This window comes from Leuresthes tenuis, unplaced genomic scaffold, assembly GCF_036924035.1.
Source record: "Leuresthes tenuis unplaced genomic scaffold, fLeuTen1.0.hap1 SCAF_13, whole genome shotgun sequence".
NCBI classification, from domain to species: domain Eukaryota; kingdom Metazoa; phylum Chordata; class Actinopteri; order Atheriniformes; family Atherinopsidae; genus Leuresthes; species Leuresthes tenuis.
The window spans coordinates 20,135,606-20,154,329 of NW_027325367.1; the positions used below are offsets into that span (position 1 = coordinate 20,135,606).

Consider the following 18,724-nt stretch of genomic DNA (forward strand, 5'->3'; position numbering starts at 1 on the left):
TCTGATAAGGAGCCAATCATTTGAATCAGGTGTGGTGGAGGAGGGAAACATAAAAAACATGCAGGGCAGTGGTTCATGAGGACCGGAATTGAGAAACACTGGCCTAGAACTAGCTGGGTGGTTGCTTGGCAGTGAGTTTTGGTGTTCCTGAACTAGCTCTTGGGTTAACAAGCTGGGATCCCCAAGGCCTTGAGAGCCCGGAGTTAGCTGAGCAAGCTCTTCTGAATGCTCAACTGGGAATTCAGGCTAATGAGTGACCACCCACTCATAGTCAAACGAGCAACCTCTAGATGATGGATCCCCATGGCCTGGGGATCAAGTCTAATTTCACCGAATGGTAGCTCGACCATTCGCCCCTTTGGCTAGCTCTTGGCCAAGCAAATCAGTACTTCTGGGGCTGTGGGAACATGAAGCTTTATGAGCTAGCCCTCACGAGTGCTCTGTTGGGACCTTGTGAGCCAACCAAGCTTGCAGTCAAATGAGCTGCCACCCTCTAGTGGATCTCTTGGCTAAGAACCTGCAAGTTAGCCAGCTGGGAGACCAGAGGTCTGCTTGCCTCCTGAGCCAGGAGCTTGCTCACTGCGGCTTTTAGCTAGCAACCAGTGCCTCTCTCTGTTGCAGAGCTTGAAAGTTTAGCATCTTCCTCTTGATTGCTGTCTAGCTCAAATAATTATTGATGAATTGGTCCAATGTTTGAAGTACTAAACATTGCATAAGGGAAAACAGAGTCAGAGTGAACAGTTAAGATCAATGTCAGCTGCTGGAGTTGTAGAAGGACATATTCATAAATATCCATTCACTGAACAAGATTTTTTTCAACCACCTTCAATCCTCACTAAACAATTAATGCTCAATACCTCTCTAAGTGAACGTTCAGCTGTCTTGGAGCTCCAAGGTGGTTAATCTTTCACGGCTCACAAATTGCCCCTCTGACTGCATCCCCTTTCGACTTCTTAAGGAAGTCTTTGACACCTTTGAACCAGGTATTCTGGCCTTGATAAATACTAGTCTTTTCTTTGACTGTGTTGCAGTTGCATTTAAATATGCTGATGTGCAGCCCTTGTTAAAAAGGGAGAACATTGATCACTCTGTCCTTTCTAATTCTAGGTCCATCTTTGCTCTTCTGGGCAAAGTAGTTCTTACTCAGCTACAAACATTTTTCTTAATCATCATGTATATGAAAAATTCCAGTCTGGTTTCAAGCCTAGTCACAGCACCTCTTTTAGTTTTTACTGATTCGATTTAAAGTTTAGATTCTGGAGACACAGCCAACCAAATGTTCTTGGAACTAACAGCAGCATTTGACAGTGTTGATCATTCCATCCTCTTATTGTCATGGTTGGAAAATTATGTAGGAATAAACAGTGTTGTACTCAGGTGGTTTCAGTCCTACATATCAGACACGAGTTTCTCAGTCTACCTGACTGGTTACTTGACTGAAACAGCCCCACTGACCTGTATTGTCCCTCAAAGTACTTTATTGTACCCCATGCTCTTCTCTTTGCATCTGCTGCCCCTCGTTTGCACATGCAACAACTTATCTTTTCACTGTTTTACAGATGATACACAAATCTATTTGTCCAAATAGCCCCCAAAAGTTTTTGCTGCAACCACTGCTTGTTTGTCTGAATGACATTAAGTCATGCATGAGCTCAAACTCTCTGAAGCTAAAAGAAAATAAGACTGAGGTTGTAGTCTTTGGAAAATCCTGAACCTCTTGATATAGGCACTCTTTGTCTGGTTGTAATATTCAGTCGTCTCTAAAGAATCTTGTATAATTTGACAGTGCTTTTGAACTTGACAAGCAGGTATCTTCTGTTGTTAGATCCAGTTTCTTTAAATTAAGAGTCATAGCAGAAGTAAAGCCCCATCTCTTCGCAAAAGATTTGGAGGAGGTGATCCATACCTTCATAACCGCCAAATTTGGAACAGCTTACTTCTTTATATTAAGCAAATATCATTATTAAAGACCCATGTCTTTCTCTTAATTTTCCTGTCGAGTTGTGCAATTTTATCTCACCAGGCAACATTACTTTGACTTTTATGATGTATTATTTATTGTGTTCTTATTTGTCACAATGGTGGGATGGGTTTCTGTGGATGCTGCGTGGCGTGATGAATATAGGACCCGGATGCAGATGTTTTCAAAAATTAAAACTTGATTTATTTAAATCCAGAACAACAACAACACCAAAAATTACAGCTGAGCCAGAATACAAAACAAAACTTGACATGAACTATGACTATGACTAACCTGATATGCCTAAACCTAGCATGACATGAGTAACAGTGAGGATCTGGCAGATGAGTGCATGGGGCATGGGGGAACCTGGAAACTAAATACTGAGGGGGATTAGGGATGGAATGCAGCTGAGGACAAAACACAGGTGACGTGGATGAACTTAATGGCAGGGCAAGGGAAACGAAAGGAAAACAAGGCAAAACTAATGACTAACCAGAAACTCAAAACATAACAAAACTAAGACGTGACATTATTCAGTGAAGAAATTTGGTCAACCTCAGTTGTTTTAAAATGTGCTTTGTAAATAAAGATGATTTGACTTAGCTTTTGTTTTTGTGGCAAGAAAACTTGAAAATGTACATATTTGAGGAACACAGATGAGTTTTTAAAGAGATTAATAACTGCATGTGTGGGACTTTGATTAACTTTTCACATTTCTTTCTCCAAATGTTTAAACTTTTAAACACTTTTTTTTTTTACCAGGTAATTACATTTTTCTGTAGAGAATTTTTTTAACGTTATTTGATTTCTTGATTTTAACACAACTATGTCCCCCTCTTGTTTTTCATGTTGTATTTTCCATTTCTCAATGACTTTTTTCCCATTTTTAAAACAAATACATTGCTTGTGGAATTAAACCAATTGTTAGATAAGGGAAGCCAAAGAACCAGGAAAAAGAATAAGGAATAACAAAAAGTTCAAAATGAATAAATTGAATATCACGAAAAGTAATCCAAAAATACATAGAACACTTTATTTAAAATATTATTATTATTACATTATATATATTATATTTAGTCATCTTTATTGCATAGACAATGACTAGAAAATTAGTTTAGAATGTTATGAAGTTCTCTCGATACAACTTTGAAAATCAAAAGACATATTGCAGTGACTGCAAGTCTTGTATAATCAGGTTTAACTGACACTGACATACACTTTTAGGGCATTGTCTATGAATCATATGAAAAGCAATACATATTTCACTCAATATTGGGGATGCGTTCGAGTGTTTGTCTAAGTTGCTCCTTACTGCCTCCCTGAGGACGACCAGAATAAACAGTCAAGTGAATTCATGAAGCGCTCCTCAGCGCGCTCACTTCTGCTCCACTGTTCCACTGTTACCACTCCATCTCTTTATGTAGAGTCTCCAGCCTTTCACTTCACGATCATTTTCATTTAGAACATGAGTTGCCATCATTTGATGTATTTTGCCGGAGCTTTGGCCAGATTGAATAAAAATGCCCCCTGCCTTTGTTCGGATATCTTTTTAAATATTTACAAGTTGTCATGTCATCTGTGACTGGAAGAGGGGAAACATTTGCTGATTCGATCCGGGGAGCCCACAGGGTAAGTCAGATTTATACATTATGTGGCAAATTTATTCTTATGTAGAAAGGCTTGCATGGTGCATTTTCATTTGAGGAGCCCAATGTTACACTGGAAGAAAAAAAAAACAAAAAAACAAAAAAAAAAACATTAGGGTGTGGTTATAGTTTCCCACGTCGATTTATATCTAATTTCCCCATGCCAAAGCCCACATACATCCTCTTTATAGTGATTTATTCCTCAGATCTCAGAAGTGCATCATCACTGCGAGTCCGTCGGCTCTTCGGCAGAGACCAGAGGAAGAGACTGCCAACCCAAGGAGCGCCTCACTCCCGAGGGCGCCGGAGAGTCCAGGGGCGACCCACAGCGGAATATGTACCAGAGAGCAGACGATGTCCCGTCCTATAACTCCCTCCCGGGATCTGTGGGAGACCGCATCAGGAGCACCATGTCTTTTGGAAGTGGGACCTTATGTAGAGGCTCCGCGAATTCTGTCTTTGGGAAGTCCGATCGGAAAGTTGCGTGTTGCGAGAAGTGCTCAGCGACCCTTGTTGCTCTGAAGAAACAAGCTCTGAGCCTGGCTGTCCACCATCACTTCTCCTGCAAGGTCAGTGACAACGACGCTCTGATGGAGAGGAGGCTCGTGCTGGGTGCATGCAGTGGGTCATGAATAGTTACTTTTAGGCTGATTATGAGGATAAAATAAGATGTGTTACGGCTGAGTAGACCAAATACATATTAAATAATCCCATCGGACTTCTCAGCATGCAGTAGGCTATAGGCTGAAGGGTAGCTGTTGAAAGAGAAAGAAAACACATAAGCGACCACAACCATAAGTATAATTAGTTTTTAAAAAAAGTACAATTCTTTATATATAAAGTAGCCTGCTTTTATATGGTAAATGTCTAAATACTGTGCAATAGCAATCAAATCAGATAAACCATTTTTAATCCATGCATTTATTCCAAACTGGCTTCTGCCACTAAAATAGGAATATTTGATGACTTTTGTGGTTTATTTCTTTCATTGTTTGTTGACAGTGTGTTGGGTTTTGAATTAGCAAAATAATCATTGTGGATATTTTCATGTTTTTATTACATTTGGACATTAAACAGGCCAAACAATTAACAAAAAGGAAAGAAAAATCTGAGTAATCTTTTGTCTCAGCCCAGAGACAGACATCAACAAAACTGATACTCTTTACACATTTTCTGCCAACTGTTATATGTTCGAGCCATTAAACTGGTGTTCTAATCCTCACGTGACCACATCAGTCTCACTATAGCTCCTTTTTAGAACAGTGCACATCTATACATTCATCACCACCAACATCCATCATTCAGACCCCAATCGACAAAGTAAACCAGTGACATTCCTGTGCGAGTGGTTTTAAATGGGCATGAATATTTCATTGCAACATCCCTGTGTCATCTTAGGTCCTCCCCGCAGAGGAAAGGCTATTTATTTTTGTCTTCTTAAGTGGGATGAGCCAGGGCCACCAACATGTTTTTGAGTGAGGGACCACAGTGCAAGAGACAGATGAGACATGGTCAGCTGAAATCTGATAAGCCAGTTAGCTCCTTTCAGGTTTATTGATCTGAGAGGGATTTCTCAAAAACACCATAACTCTATGATATCCCTTTCTTATTGCCTTAATGGGCAAGTTAACATGGAGTGCCCATTTACTTGTGCAGCTACTATAGCACTTTATGCTTCAAAATATGTGATCAGTTGTTTTTATGAAATAGGAGGCATCTAACCTGAAAATGCAACTCATTTAGTTTTTCTGTTTGTCATAGAATATCAGAACATACATGCCCCCAATTAATGCTATATTATAGAGTAAGTGTATTCAGTACGCGGTTGCATCATTTTTGGAATTTGAATGACTTTGTCTTGTTTAACGGTTGAGAGATACAATATTCCTCTGTTGGAAAGCGGGGCATTGGCACCATGCAGGAAGCTTGCAGCATGGGCAGGGAGTAGGGCTGCGAGGGAGGGACTGTGCAAGCTGGATGTTGGTTTGTGAGTGTCTTTGTCAGGATGAAAAACTAGATGATTTTTGATTTTATGTTGTTAGATTTGACAGCTGGCATACAGGCTGAGAGCTCGGATGTCAACATCTTTTAAGCAGAATTATTTAAACCATTTCAACATTACATTTGCCCTCTTCACTTCCATCCAGATAACAAGTGGCATTATTGTACTAAATGCTAACACTGAGTGACTGCTCCCATCACTCATAAAAAACACACACACACACATTGTTGCTCTGTTCAACATTGTTTCACAGCACCTCACTGATAAAGAATAGCAATTTGACAGATTTTCCAAGATTGTACGATGAATTGAGTTTCGTGGCAAGTTTGATCTATCTAAAAAAAACAAAAAAGCTCTTTTTTAGATGTTGACTGTCTTTTGTTCCATTTTCTGTCAAGATGATCCCACACTGCTTCAACAATGTTGATGTTTTGGACTCCAGGGAGGATCCCAATGGGATATTTTGTAAATGCAAATGACATAACTGTGGTAAAAAAAAAATAAAAAATTAAAAATTGACCAAGGGGTCATGTAAACTGTCAAAACAGCATCCATTATTGTGGCAGTAGTATAAAACCATGAATGTATGTCAATCCTAACCTTGGTGGGTTTCAAGAGATGCTAATGCTCATACCCAACCAGGAAGTGACAAATCGTTGTCATGACTTGTTGTGTAGACATGTTACAAAAGCAGCCAGAAAAATGGTGTCCATTAAGTTGAAAATGTAAGTAAATAAAATGTAAATGGTAAAAAGAATGTATTTCAGCCCTAACTATTAGACATAGATGTCCTAATGAAACACTGTTAAAGTCATGCTGGGTGCTATGAGGAATATACACAATTCATGTTCATCTGTATGAATACAAAATATTTGACTACATCAATATATTTTTTCTGTGAGACTGGGCTGGAGAGTAGGGACCTCACAGGCCAGGCATTTTCCAGTTTTTCGTTTTAAAAATTATTTCTGCTCTCATTTTCTCATATTCTGCAGGACACAAGCGACCTGTCAGCATTTCTTTATGACAACCTTCGTGTCCATAGTCGTACCAACACAGAGTCCAGGGAGAGAGAAAGGGAACCGGGCCAGTGCGGAGCTTGTGGTGCCAACGTGAACCAGCTCAAACAGGAGGCCATCCACTTGGCTCTGAGTCGCGGTCAGTCATTAGCCAAGCCTCCTTTTGGAGCCAGCGTCAGCAGTGGCACTGTGCTTGGACAAAGTGAGACAAAGCATGGAGACGGGCCTGTGCATCAACCACGCAGTCAAACCCACAGTCCTCGTATGCCAGGAAGCCCCAGGACACCTCAGAGGACCCCCCAAACCCTCAGAAGACGGGCCCCCAAGCTTCCCAATCCCGACATGGACCGCTGGGTAGAGGAGCAGCAGCACCTGGTGGCTTCAAAGTCTGCATCCAATACAGAGGGTGTCGCCATAAATTCTTACCATCAGGTACCCCTAAAAGCCTTCTCTTAGCATTAAACCACATATAACACATTCCCTGGTGAGCATCCTCCTTTTAATGAGCTATATGGGTAATGTATGTCTTTATGAGTGCACATGTCAGCAAGCCAATGATTCATAGTGCCTAATCAGAGCCTATTTCGATCCCATGGCTGAGCATGTTCTTAAGAAGTACTTTTGCTAATGGAATTAAATTGGGTCATGATTTACCTGTCATAAAAGCTAGCCAGTCAAAAAGCACTTGTGATCAATAGGGGGACAGCCATATTTAAAATTGCAGCTGGTGAAATATGCATTACTGTGATGGAAGTCAACTCATATTGAACCCACCCCTCCCCAGTCCTCAGTGAATGAAGGTTGTAGCTCAACTGAATAAGGGGATGGTGGAAGGGGATGTTATGTGTTATGATTATGTTCTTTCTTATCTTATCCAGAGCTGTATGGTGGTGTGGTGGTTAGCACCATTGCCTCACAGCAAGAGGGTTCTAGGTTAAATTCTCAGCTTGGGCCTTTCTGTGTGGAGTTTGCATGTTGCTTGTTCTCCCCTGGGTATTCTGGCTTCCCCTCACTGTCCAAAAGGTTGGATTAGGCTGATTGGTGACTTGAAATTGTCTTTAGGAGTGAGTGTGAATGTAAGGTTGTTTGTCTCTGTGTGGCCCTGTGGTGACCTGGCAACCTGTCCAGCTGTAACAAGTTGTGCTTCTGTGACTTTGTGACACATATATATGAATATAGATGTTTGTGTATTCTCTCTATGCATGAGATATGGTTGAAAACTATGCATTATCTGGGAATGTCACAATATACTGATACGGATGAAAAAACTATACTGTACATATGATAAGTTAATGATTTCATCTAAGTTGACAAAATTACTGACTGAATATATACAGACATATATATGTACATGTATACATACACACACACATACACACACACACACACGCACACACACACACACACAAACACAAACACAAACACAAATATTTATACATATGTAGATTATTAGAGTTTACTAACTACTTTACTAACTACCTCATATAGCAAGTGTAATTAAATTGGCAAAAAAAAGGACAGACAAAATACTAAAAAGACAAGGTGGATTTGTCTGAACGTTTGTCTGAAAGTGCTTTTGATATGGCAATATTATTGTTATTGCGACTGCTTTTGGCCATGATAATCTTGTTGAGAAAATCTGACATTCTGACAACACTATTTTAAAAACACAGTTAAAAAACCAACATCCATCAAAATGTTTGGATACACGGGTGTAACTGGTAATGCTATGTTAAGCATGAATGGGAAAACATTTCACACTCAAATATACAGTAGTTGGTCTCCTTAATTTCAACACATAAATTCTAGAACAGCAGATATTTTTCAAAACATCCTAATCATTTGAAATCTTGTACTATTTTCATAACAATTTACATCGAATTTTACATCCAACGGTATCCTGCCTTTTCTTTGGTTACATTGTGGTATAGCTGTGAATGCAACCAGTAATTAGGGTCACACTGAGACTTGTTAACATACATCACATTCATAGGTGGTCTGTGCTGCATATGGCAACATTTATTTGAGTGTGTGTGCATGAATGTGTACTGGGTAACACTGTCTGATCGACTTCTCAAACTGACATTATTTATTTCCCGAATACTGGGCACTGAAGTGCATCAATGTGCATTTTGATAAAGAGCAGGGAACTAATATCCAGTTACTGTTCACACTTGGCATTCTAGCGTCAGTTGTTCACTGATGTACCCAGAACAATTTACTTTTGTATATGTAATTTGGATTATCACAAAACACACATTAATGCCACTTATTGGAAATATTTGGAAAGAATTGGAAAGACTATTAAGAGATTCTTCATATACAACCCTTATTCCAAAAGAGTTGGGACACTGTGTAAAATGTTAAATAAAAATACAGAACGCAGTGATTTGAAATTCTAATAAATGAAGATGCTATTCACGGTAGAACATAGAAAATGTATCAAATGTTGAAAGTCAGACATTTTACTATTTCATGAACTATATCAGCTCATCTTGAATCGGCAACATATTTTAAAATAGTTGGGATGGGGCCAAATGAAGGCTAGAAAAGTAAGTGGTACTAAAAAGAAACAGCTAGAGGAACATTTGTAACTATCTTGGTTAATTAGCAACAGGTCAGAGGCATGATTTGTTATAAAAAGAGCACCTTAGAGAAGCAGAGTCTCTCAGAAGTTAGGATGGGCAGAGGCTCAGAAATCTGTTAAAATCTGCATCTACTGATTGTGAAACAATTTCAGAATAATGTAGCTCAAAGTAAAACTGCAAAGACTTTGATCAGTCATCTACAGTACATGATATCACACAGACAACAAATATATTACAACAAAATGGAGTCCAGGGTGCAGTCCAGACTGACCTGCCTACAGTACTGACCTTTCACAAACTGAAAATATTTTGATCATCATGAAATACAAAACAGGACAATTGAGCAGCTAAAATCCTGTATTAAACAAGAATGGGTCAACATTCGTCTCCTAAAGATCTACCAACCAGTCTCCTCAGTTCCCGGGGGTTTAAAGACTGTTCTTTAAAGAAGAGAGGATGCCATTACAATTTTTTAAATTATATTCTATTGTGAAAAAAAGATTAATTTAATTCTGTTATTATTCAAAAATAATAAAAGCTTCCCAACTTTTTTGGAATTAGGGTTAAAAAACAACCTTTTATTTTAAATTATTGTGACATTATGCTGCATAATTTCCAATAAAACAGTCCAGTGTATCCAAGATTTTACAATAGATTAGCAGGGAGGGCCCAGTTTGAGGGCAGATCAGCAGAGCTTTATACCTCTGAGATGAAATGATACAAGACAAGCAAATGTGGAGATCGAACCATAAGACGAGAGGAGGGTGGGTGGAATAGCTATTAAGCAAGCAAAATGGGATGCAGGAGGAAAGGATTGGGGGTGGGGGAAGATGAGAAGAAAACAAGATATAATAAATGATCATAGGAGAACAAATGCAGAAAGAAATTAGAGCAGAGAGAAAAAGAAAGTGAGAATCGAAAAAAAGGCTATGACAGAGATTATTAGCCATAAAGAGGAGACGAGAAGGGTCAGGGAAGTATACATCATCCATTTTACCTTGAGTCTCCGTCACTCCATTTTTATTTCAAACCACCACAGCAGATTTCTCTTGGCACTAATTGGCGTTTTATGGTCAGATGCTACTAAAAGAAAACTCAGTTGTTATCTGTCCTTATGAACAGGCTGAGACACTGTTAAGATGAGGAGCTTGAGAGCGGCGATACAGAGATGTTGGCTCTGAGGCCCGCAGCCAAGGCTCAGTGACTTCATGTTGACTTCATGGCAAGCTGCAACAGATGCATGCTGACTGGGTCATGTTAGACACAGAGTGCAGTCATGAATGAGTGCATGACAAACACCTCAGAGCTACAGCTGTGTAATTGTAGGAATAGCTTTACATACGGCTGTTTGACTGACAGTGTGTGTGTATATTAAGGGCATCGGCTGTATGTCTACAGCACCTCTTCAACTCTGAGTCATGTTTTAAACTCAGATATCAGTCATTACAGCCTACACAAACTATTCCACTCATTGCTAATGCAGCTGACCACGTTCATAATATGACAGTGTATGTTTCCCTCATGTGCCCTCAGCCTTATATGCCCTACTTACAAATAAGCACCCCATGTTCCTTCTCCCAGTAATTCCCATGATGATATCCCCTTTTGGAGAGGCTGCTGAAGCACAGCTACAGGTTTGGAAATTTATATAATAAGCTTTCCTCCCCTGGCAGGCTACAGATGATGCCCCACGAGGCTGTGGTGAGGCTGGGACTGTGCAGACAAACTCCAAGATCCCTCATATCTCCAGAGTGGTGACCATTGCCAACACTGCTGCTATGTCCTTGTTAGCCAGGTAAATCATAGCTATGTAAAAACTACAAGTGTTAATAAGTAAAACTTGTCAGAACTGGTTATATTATAAGGTTAATTTGTATGACATGCAAAGCACAGTTCTTTTTACTCAAGTACTGCACTTAAGTTCAAAACTTGGATGACTGTTTTGCACTTGAGTATTTCCAATTTCTTTTAAATTTCACTACATTTTAGAGAAAAATATTGTGCTTTTTACTTCACTGGATCTATCATAAAACAAGTTACTTTCAAAATATAGACAAAGTACACAATTAATAAAGATCGTAAATTCTTTGTGTATTTTGTCAGGGATTAAAGAAGATTGGTTTAAATGTAATTTCATGTAGAGACAACAAAATTAAAGCATCTACCTACATAACTATACATGTATTTAGAGCCCAGTCTCACAATAAAAAGAGTCCTGGGTACATTTTTCAACAATTCCAAAAAGTAGTCTTGTCACAATTCAGGGTTAAAAAGCAAGTTATTTTCCCGGAAAATCTCCACTTGATTTGTTGAATATGTGAACGTACAATGACTAACTGTGACTTTTTAAAATATACACCTGAACCTGTATTTTAATTGTTACCCTACCCATGTGCTTAAACAATGCAGTTACACACCACAGAGTGTAATACCTACTTTGGTCAACAGTGCACATTGTAGCGGTTTCTCAGTAAAGGCTTTGAGATTGTAAAATTACCACACAAGACTCCAAAAAGGTCAAATGCCTATGTTTTCCTTTCCAAATTGTAAGCTGTCTGTGGTTTACATCAGGTGAAACGGTTCCAAAAAATGCTTATATGGAGTTAAGAGGGAGTGTGTGGAGGCGTTAGAGCGCAGACTGTAATGCAATAGTCCAACTTTTAGTCCCATCAGACCCAATATCGTCCAACAACATTTCAGTTTTTGACTTGGCCTTCAGACGCAGTTAGTCATGGTTAAGCATTTCAAAATATATGGTTAGGTTTAGTTAGTAACAGAAGTATAGTTAAGTCTAGGGATAAAAACAAATCGTTAGGCTTAAATTGAGATTTTAAAAAAAAAGATTATTGTTACATGCTTTCCTCATGTCTCCTGAGTATTTCTCATAAAAAACAGGCAATGAAGAATAGAATCATCTCACAGTTTCTTAACCTTGTATTGGACATGTGGACAAATCTACCTCTTACACATTTCCTTGTGAAACTGGGTTGTTTTCCACTTCTAATACTAACCATTCAGAAGTGAGAGAATTACCATTCACCACCCTTCCTCTTCCTTATAAGCAAGCAAATCAATTGTGTGCAAAACAGGTTCTCTCTCATGTAACAAGATGTCGCAGGCGAACAACACGGCTAAGCTTTAACGTAAATGTCATCAATTAGGCTGCGTTACCTTATGGACAAACAGAACTGAGTCTGGAAAACAATTCATGGTCATGGAACAATTTTAGAGTCCTGTTTTTTTCTAATTGCAACATTTTGTGCTTTGGACCAACGTAGCTATTCTGTGTTCAGTCATGAGACTGGATAGGATTTCTTGATGGATATTCAAGGTGATTTCAAGTTTTGGGTTGTTTGAGACTGTTAACTGAATTATCACAAACCAATTCATCAGTAAAAATAATTAGCAGGGAAAGTTTTATTGCAGCCTGATGTGTAATAGATAAGCTCTTCTCTCATTAATTACAACTGTGAAATACAGATCTCATATCAACACATCAACATTAAGAATGTAATGTTACGTATGATATGGTATATGAATGATGGTGAGCATTTTTCTACCGTTACACATATGTACTGTTTATTAAGAAACTAACTTGTAGATGGAGTATTTTTTAAATGTGTTGTATCAGTCACATTTACTGAAGCAAAGCCTCTAAATACTTCTTCCACCACTGATGCCACGTTCCCTACTTCCCTGCAGGGCAGCCGAGAAGCTCAGCCTGACATTGCGGAAAAAGGGCCAGGCTTCTGATCCAGCTCCCTCCCATTTCTCCACCTGCTTCAGGGAGATCATCCAGAAAAACCCACCGACCATCCCCTCCTGCCTGCTCCAAGCTGCCACTCGGACCAAAGACTCACCCGATGTTGGCAAGGTGGACTTCAAATTCTAGCACATCAAAACACAGATTTAGTGGTTTTACAGTGAACCATTTTAAGCTTAAAAATGAAGAATTTATGTGGCAGTTGACTTCAGACTGCTTTGACTTGCTTGGATGACACTAAAATAGTACATTTAAACACATAAAACTGCATTTTAAAAACATATGGTACATACAATGTGCATTATCTACTGTAGGCTTTATTATGTACTCTGATATTCCACACAATGTGTATACCTGAAATTAAACAGAAAATCCATTCATATTAGTTGTGTTCACGTGGTACTAGAAGTCACTGACATTCACTTGCTGAAGACCAGCACTTATCAGCTTTTGTGCTTTACATTACAATGCATGAATACATAGAATAATTCTCGACTGGGGGTGTATGTTTGCGAGAACATACTGCCATCCTTTCCCACAAACACCACATTGGAAGTGATCTTTTTACCATCCGTGTTTCAGGCTAAAGAGATCTCAGTCAATTTGAAAGAGATCCTATATCACTCCGCCTCCGTGATACACTGTAATGTGGTGCTAATGTCTTCATCTTGTTCCTCCCCTCCCTTCTCCTGACCTCCTCTGGGAGAGTAACTGAGGAGATCAATACAGCTGCCTGCCCTCCCATTGTCTCATAGATGGACTCTTGGGTTTAGTCTAGAGTTACAGATGAGGACTCAGACAGACCCTATCCCCAGCCGCACCTGCCTGAGCACTCAGCTTTGTGTACCTCTGTGCTATAGTGGTGGAGGGTTTTTCTCTGATTTTAAATGGCTCTTCTGAATAATTTAACCCTCTTAAATAGAGTTTGACACACGTTCAATAGAGTTAGGGACCTACTTCTTGTATAGGGCGTTCAATTTATGTGGAGAGGACCAGGAAGAAATTCTTCACAGGCACGAAGAAATTATGTGGCAGATGGAATATGGCTGTCAGGTTTTCAAATTCAGCCGATAAGGGATGATGTCATTGTGGTGTAATGCAGACCTGTGCAATATCAAAACAACAGCTCTCATCTGGGTGTCATAGTGCACAAGTCTGCTTTCAGTCATGCAGAGGTAATATTCTAAATGTGAAGGTACATCACGATGTGGTCCATACTGGGATGGCACAATCCTGTTAGGAATCTTCTTCATTACCTGTGCCTGTTTCTCTTTTAGTAATTTTTTGCTTTATTTAGCTATGGAGACGAGAGAGAAAAAGAGACTTCAGCTGAGAAATGTAATCATGCTGCCAGAGAATTGAATAAACAACCCAGAGTGGATGAGCTTTGGGTTGGTGCATACAAAGACAGACCTGCTTCATGTGGCATGCCTACAACATAGCATCCAAACAAAAATGACAGTGACCATCTGATCACACATACTTCAAAGTGGTTTGACAACAATGTTATGTTTTCCACAGGAATACCTTTAAAACGGCTTGAGTCACTACTCCTTTCTTACTATATAACCAGGTGCGGAAATTTATTGAAAACTACACAAACATAAACGAAAAATACATCATACAAGGCAAAAAGAGAGTTTGTACAATTCCGATGAGTTTGTAAGGCAATATTTGGTATGACCACCTTTATTCTTCAACACTGGTTGAAGCCCCTTAGACAAGCTTTCTTGTCATTTCCTTAAGTATTCTTCAGGAATAGTTCTCCAGGCCTCCTAAAGGTCATTCCAAAGCTCTTTTTTGGATCTTGGTTGCCCTTTGTTCAGTTCTCTATAAAGATGTTTGAGTCTTCTGCCTAAATAATGATGAGGTCTGGACTCTGGGGAGGATTCATCACTGCATAAGACTTGTTGGCTCTGATTTCCAGCCCAGTAATTGAGTCATTTGGCATACCTTTTCTCCCTGTTTCTCTTAAGAATGGCTCCTTGACAGCCACCTCTCTATGAAGATAATTTCTGATGAGGCTTAAGTAAAGTGAAGGCCCAGATGCATCTCTCAGACGCTGTGTCGGATCTTTGCATGATATTTTTCCTATTGTTAGTGTTAATTTTTTTTGGCCTCCTGGCCAGCTCCCTCGCATGTTAGAAAGACACACTTCAAACCATGTGGAGATATGCTGAGTTTTCAGGTAACAGCTCTTTGGGAATCACCTTGGCCAGATTCGCTAAGAGCTTCTTAGCCAAGAGCTTCTTAGAGAATCTAGGAAACTCGGCCCTTATTAGTTACATCATATTTTATGTAAGTCAAACTGTGTTATCTTTTGCATTTCTAGCGGAGGCAACTAAAAAAATGGGAACAAATCATGTGTTTTCTCAACAGGCTGCTAGAAACAAAGTGTCCAAAGATACAATCTAAAATAGGTTCTTTGCTGGGTTTTCTGTTTTGTGTTGACATGACTCTGGCTCTTCCTCTGAAATGCCCCAAGACTTTTGCACGGTACTTAATTTAAGACCTTTAAATTTTAAACTTCCCGTGACAAACTGTATTAAGAATTCATTGTCACAACATGGGGAAATACAGCAGAACACTTGCACTGTCATTTGTTGCACTGACTGAATCCTCTCATCAGCTGGCATCTAGCCATTTTGTTTCAACAAAACATTGTTCCTATTTCTGCTGTCAGCTCATTAAGTTTTGATTAGGATGAGAAACTTTGCTACAGCAGAGTACACTCTCTTCAGCTCACCATCCCAGTTCTCAACACTAATCCTTTTTGACATCTACCGTCTTGTTCTGCTGAGGTTTTTTTCTTTTCCAACAAAGGTTTCGCACAGCCTACGCTGGAGAAAAATAGCATCTCAGCCTTCCACTGCTGAGCAGCTGGGGCTTAGAGCACAAGTGTGGTTGTTTCTGCATTCTGTTGCTCAACAAAAAATCAAGTCAGAATCAAAGCATCCATTTTAGTAAACAAAACGTCTTCAACCACTTATCAAGAGCCATGGAGCACTGTGTTGTTTCCTCACTCTACGTGGTGTTACCGGATTTCGGTTAGATTGTGATGGGAAAAACTCCCTGAATTTGACATGAAAACATTTGCAAAGCTTGCTGCTTTGAAACTTATACTTTTTTCAGAATCTTCCTTTTGCTGCTGGTGTTTATTTTCAGAAGTTTAAGTTGCATTTTTGCCATTCTCACGCTTGAAGGAGTCACAAATCAGTTGCTGTGCAGTAAAAGTAGAGCACCGCGTGCATTTAATAAACAATGGAGTTCTCCTCTCTAGGTAGTAGAGAGTAGTTGAAAAGGGTTCCTACTTATACAGCAATACGTATTTAAGGCAAAGTAAAATAGTATTGCTCAACTCAGTATCAGTCTGTAGCTACACACCTCATGACTTATGCCATGCTTATTTTAAATGATAGAAGACAAAGACGATACCATTCTAAGGTCAGAATGGTTGCCCATGTTGCCCTTGCAAAGGGGACATCAAATTAGTGTCACAGAAATCATAATGGTGCTCTTGTGACCTGTCAAGCTCCTTCAATTTTTTAAACCCATCATGTGCCACAGAAGTGGGAAAATTTGGAAAATGGATGAGCTGGAGGCAAGCGTTTAATAGCAACTTGGTCTCTACACTAATTTGTCATACTGAAACCACCTGTCTTATACTGTGAGGGTTCCTATTGTTTTCAGGAATAGCACTGACCCATCTGGGCATGAGTACAGCACCTCTAGGGAGGGTTGTCTTGTCATTGAGGCAGGCAGATCATTTGCACTCTTTAGATTGTGGGATGAGCACATTAAGAATTGGGCTTGTTGAGGAGTTTTATGCAGATGCTTGATCAGGTCGATGCCTCTGCATATTTGTTGTGTTGCTCAAGCTTTTCCTGAGTAGTTTTTAGTTGTTTAGTCGTTTGTCCTGTTACCATGGGGACTGTAGCAATGTTTAGGTGCGTAGTATGTGTCTGAGCAACATCCATGTGAATGCTAAGATCCAAGCTTTCCCAGCAGGACATTGCACAGCAACAAGATTAAGTTCTCCTGTCAGTGTTTTCAGTGCTGTACCTACTGAAACCAATAAGCTTCATCTGTCAAATTTAACATTTCACTGAGTAGTCGGCAGTTTCTAACAAGGTGCATGCATAGCAAATGTCAGCTTGTTCCTCTTTCTCGTTTGCTTTGGTGCACAGGTCAAAGTAGTGCTGAGGGTGAGCCGAATGCTGTCAGAAGGCCAAGGCCAGCCACCTGTTCTCCGGATTGACCCGTCCAAGAAAAGAGTCACTGTGATGGAACCAGTCTCCAAAAATCCACCATACACCACAATGACACTGGGAAGGGAAGGCAAAAGTCCACTGAAGACCTTCAATTTTGATGCAGCCTATTCTCAAGATTCAAGCCAGGTTTGGTTGCTAATTGTGATCATTTGAAAATAGTTTCAAATGTTTCTATTTGTACTCTGGATAGGGATCTGATGAAATGAACATGCTGTACACTAACAGGTTCTTGATAGCATGCCATTAGTATGGTGCAGCCACTGTATATTCAGTGAAGATTGTCCCTCTGTACAGTACACTCTGTTTGATGACCTGAAAACTGACACCACAGTTACTCAGCCCATTAGTTAGATTAAACTTTCCCCAAGCTCTGCTTCCAGTATCTTTAGAGTATGAGAGTCTTTCCCTCTCCTGCTTCGGCTCTTTGACTGTACTAGATGCACTTTTCAGTGCACAGATGAATCACAAGATGCTTTGCTTTCCTTTGTTCTGTCCAACTAGGCCGAGGTTGGTGCAGGCGTTTTGTCTGATGTAATCAGGTGTGTGCTGAGCGGCACCGATGGATGTGTTCTGGGTTTGGGATGCACGGATGTGGGTGAGTCATTGGTCATTGTGAGAGACCACAGGTTAAAATCTTAAGATGAGAGTGGGGTGCTTTTATCTATACTAATCGACCATCCACCCCCCCTTCTCCCCCTGCACCTCCATCCCACTCTTGCTATGATTCACTCTTTCCTTAACACTTAAACTCCTTGTCTCCACTTTCTCTCTGTCCTCTTGTCAGTCTTGATACATATCTTCAACCTCCCGTTTTATTTCTGCTTTTTTTTTAGTCATGACATTACAGCATTGTCATTTAAACCCTCTCAACTTTGTCATTCATCTTTTACCTGTTTGTAAATAAAAGCCTATTCATTAATTATCCAGCACAGACATTGTTTTAAAAGCTTCCTTTTCGCTTGGCGTTTCAGTGTGCTGGATAAAAACACACATTTATATTCCTCTGAACCCAGAGGTCGACTGTAAACAAAGTGGACTGTAATATGTTGCTATTAGAGAGATGGGGCCCAGCACTTAGTGGCAGTGAAGGGGTTTAATAGATTTGTGGCACAGACCCACACTCATGCATGCACATACATACACACACACACGCACGCGCGCGCACACACACACACACACACACAAAAGCTAAGGACAGGGTCTCCTTGTAGCTGCTTTTTCACATGACGCCACTCTCCGTAAATCTGATTGAATTAGTTGGCCAATACAGACTACATGTGGCCCGCAGCCAGGGGATATCAATCTCTTCTATAGAATACCATTCCCTCTGAATAGCGGCGGGCAGCTCCGCCTTTAATTAGAGTAAACCAATTCTCTTATCCTCATTCAATTAGAGTTTGGATAAGACAAGAGAAGGTAAAACAGACCCATAACTCAAAACCAATGTGGGGCAAAAGTGCACAAGGAGATAC

At 39.9% G+C, this 18,724-nt stretch overlaps 1 protein-coding gene across 4 annotated transcripts in view; it reads left to right on the plus strand.

Moving 5' to 3' along the window:
• Window positions 1–3,348: 3,348 nt before the first annotated feature.
• The window catches only part of kif26bb (kinesin family member 26Bb), a 30,802-nt gene continuing 15,426 nt past the window's right edge, over window positions 3,349–18,724 (plus strand). For 3 of the 4 annotated variants that reach the window (XM_072362512.1, XM_072362514.1, XM_072362515.1), the window contains exons 1-7: window positions 3,349–3,592; window positions 3,816–4,178; window positions 6,607–7,062; window positions 10,892–11,013; window positions 12,921–13,092; window positions 17,169–17,378; window positions 17,754–17,847. In XM_072362512.1, coding sequence (XP_072218613.1) covers window positions 3,533–3,592; window positions 3,816–4,178; window positions 6,607–7,062; window positions 10,892–11,013; window positions 12,921–13,092; window positions 17,169–17,378; window positions 17,754–17,847 — 1,477 coding nt within the window. In that variant the 5' untranslated portion in view covers window positions 3,349–3,532. Of the gene's footprint in view, window positions 3,593–3,800; window positions 4,179–6,606; window positions 7,063–10,891; window positions 11,014–12,920; window positions 13,093–17,168; window positions 17,379–17,753; window positions 17,848–18,724 lie in introns of all 4 variants that reach the window. The other variant, XM_072362513.1, reaches the window with a different exon arrangement.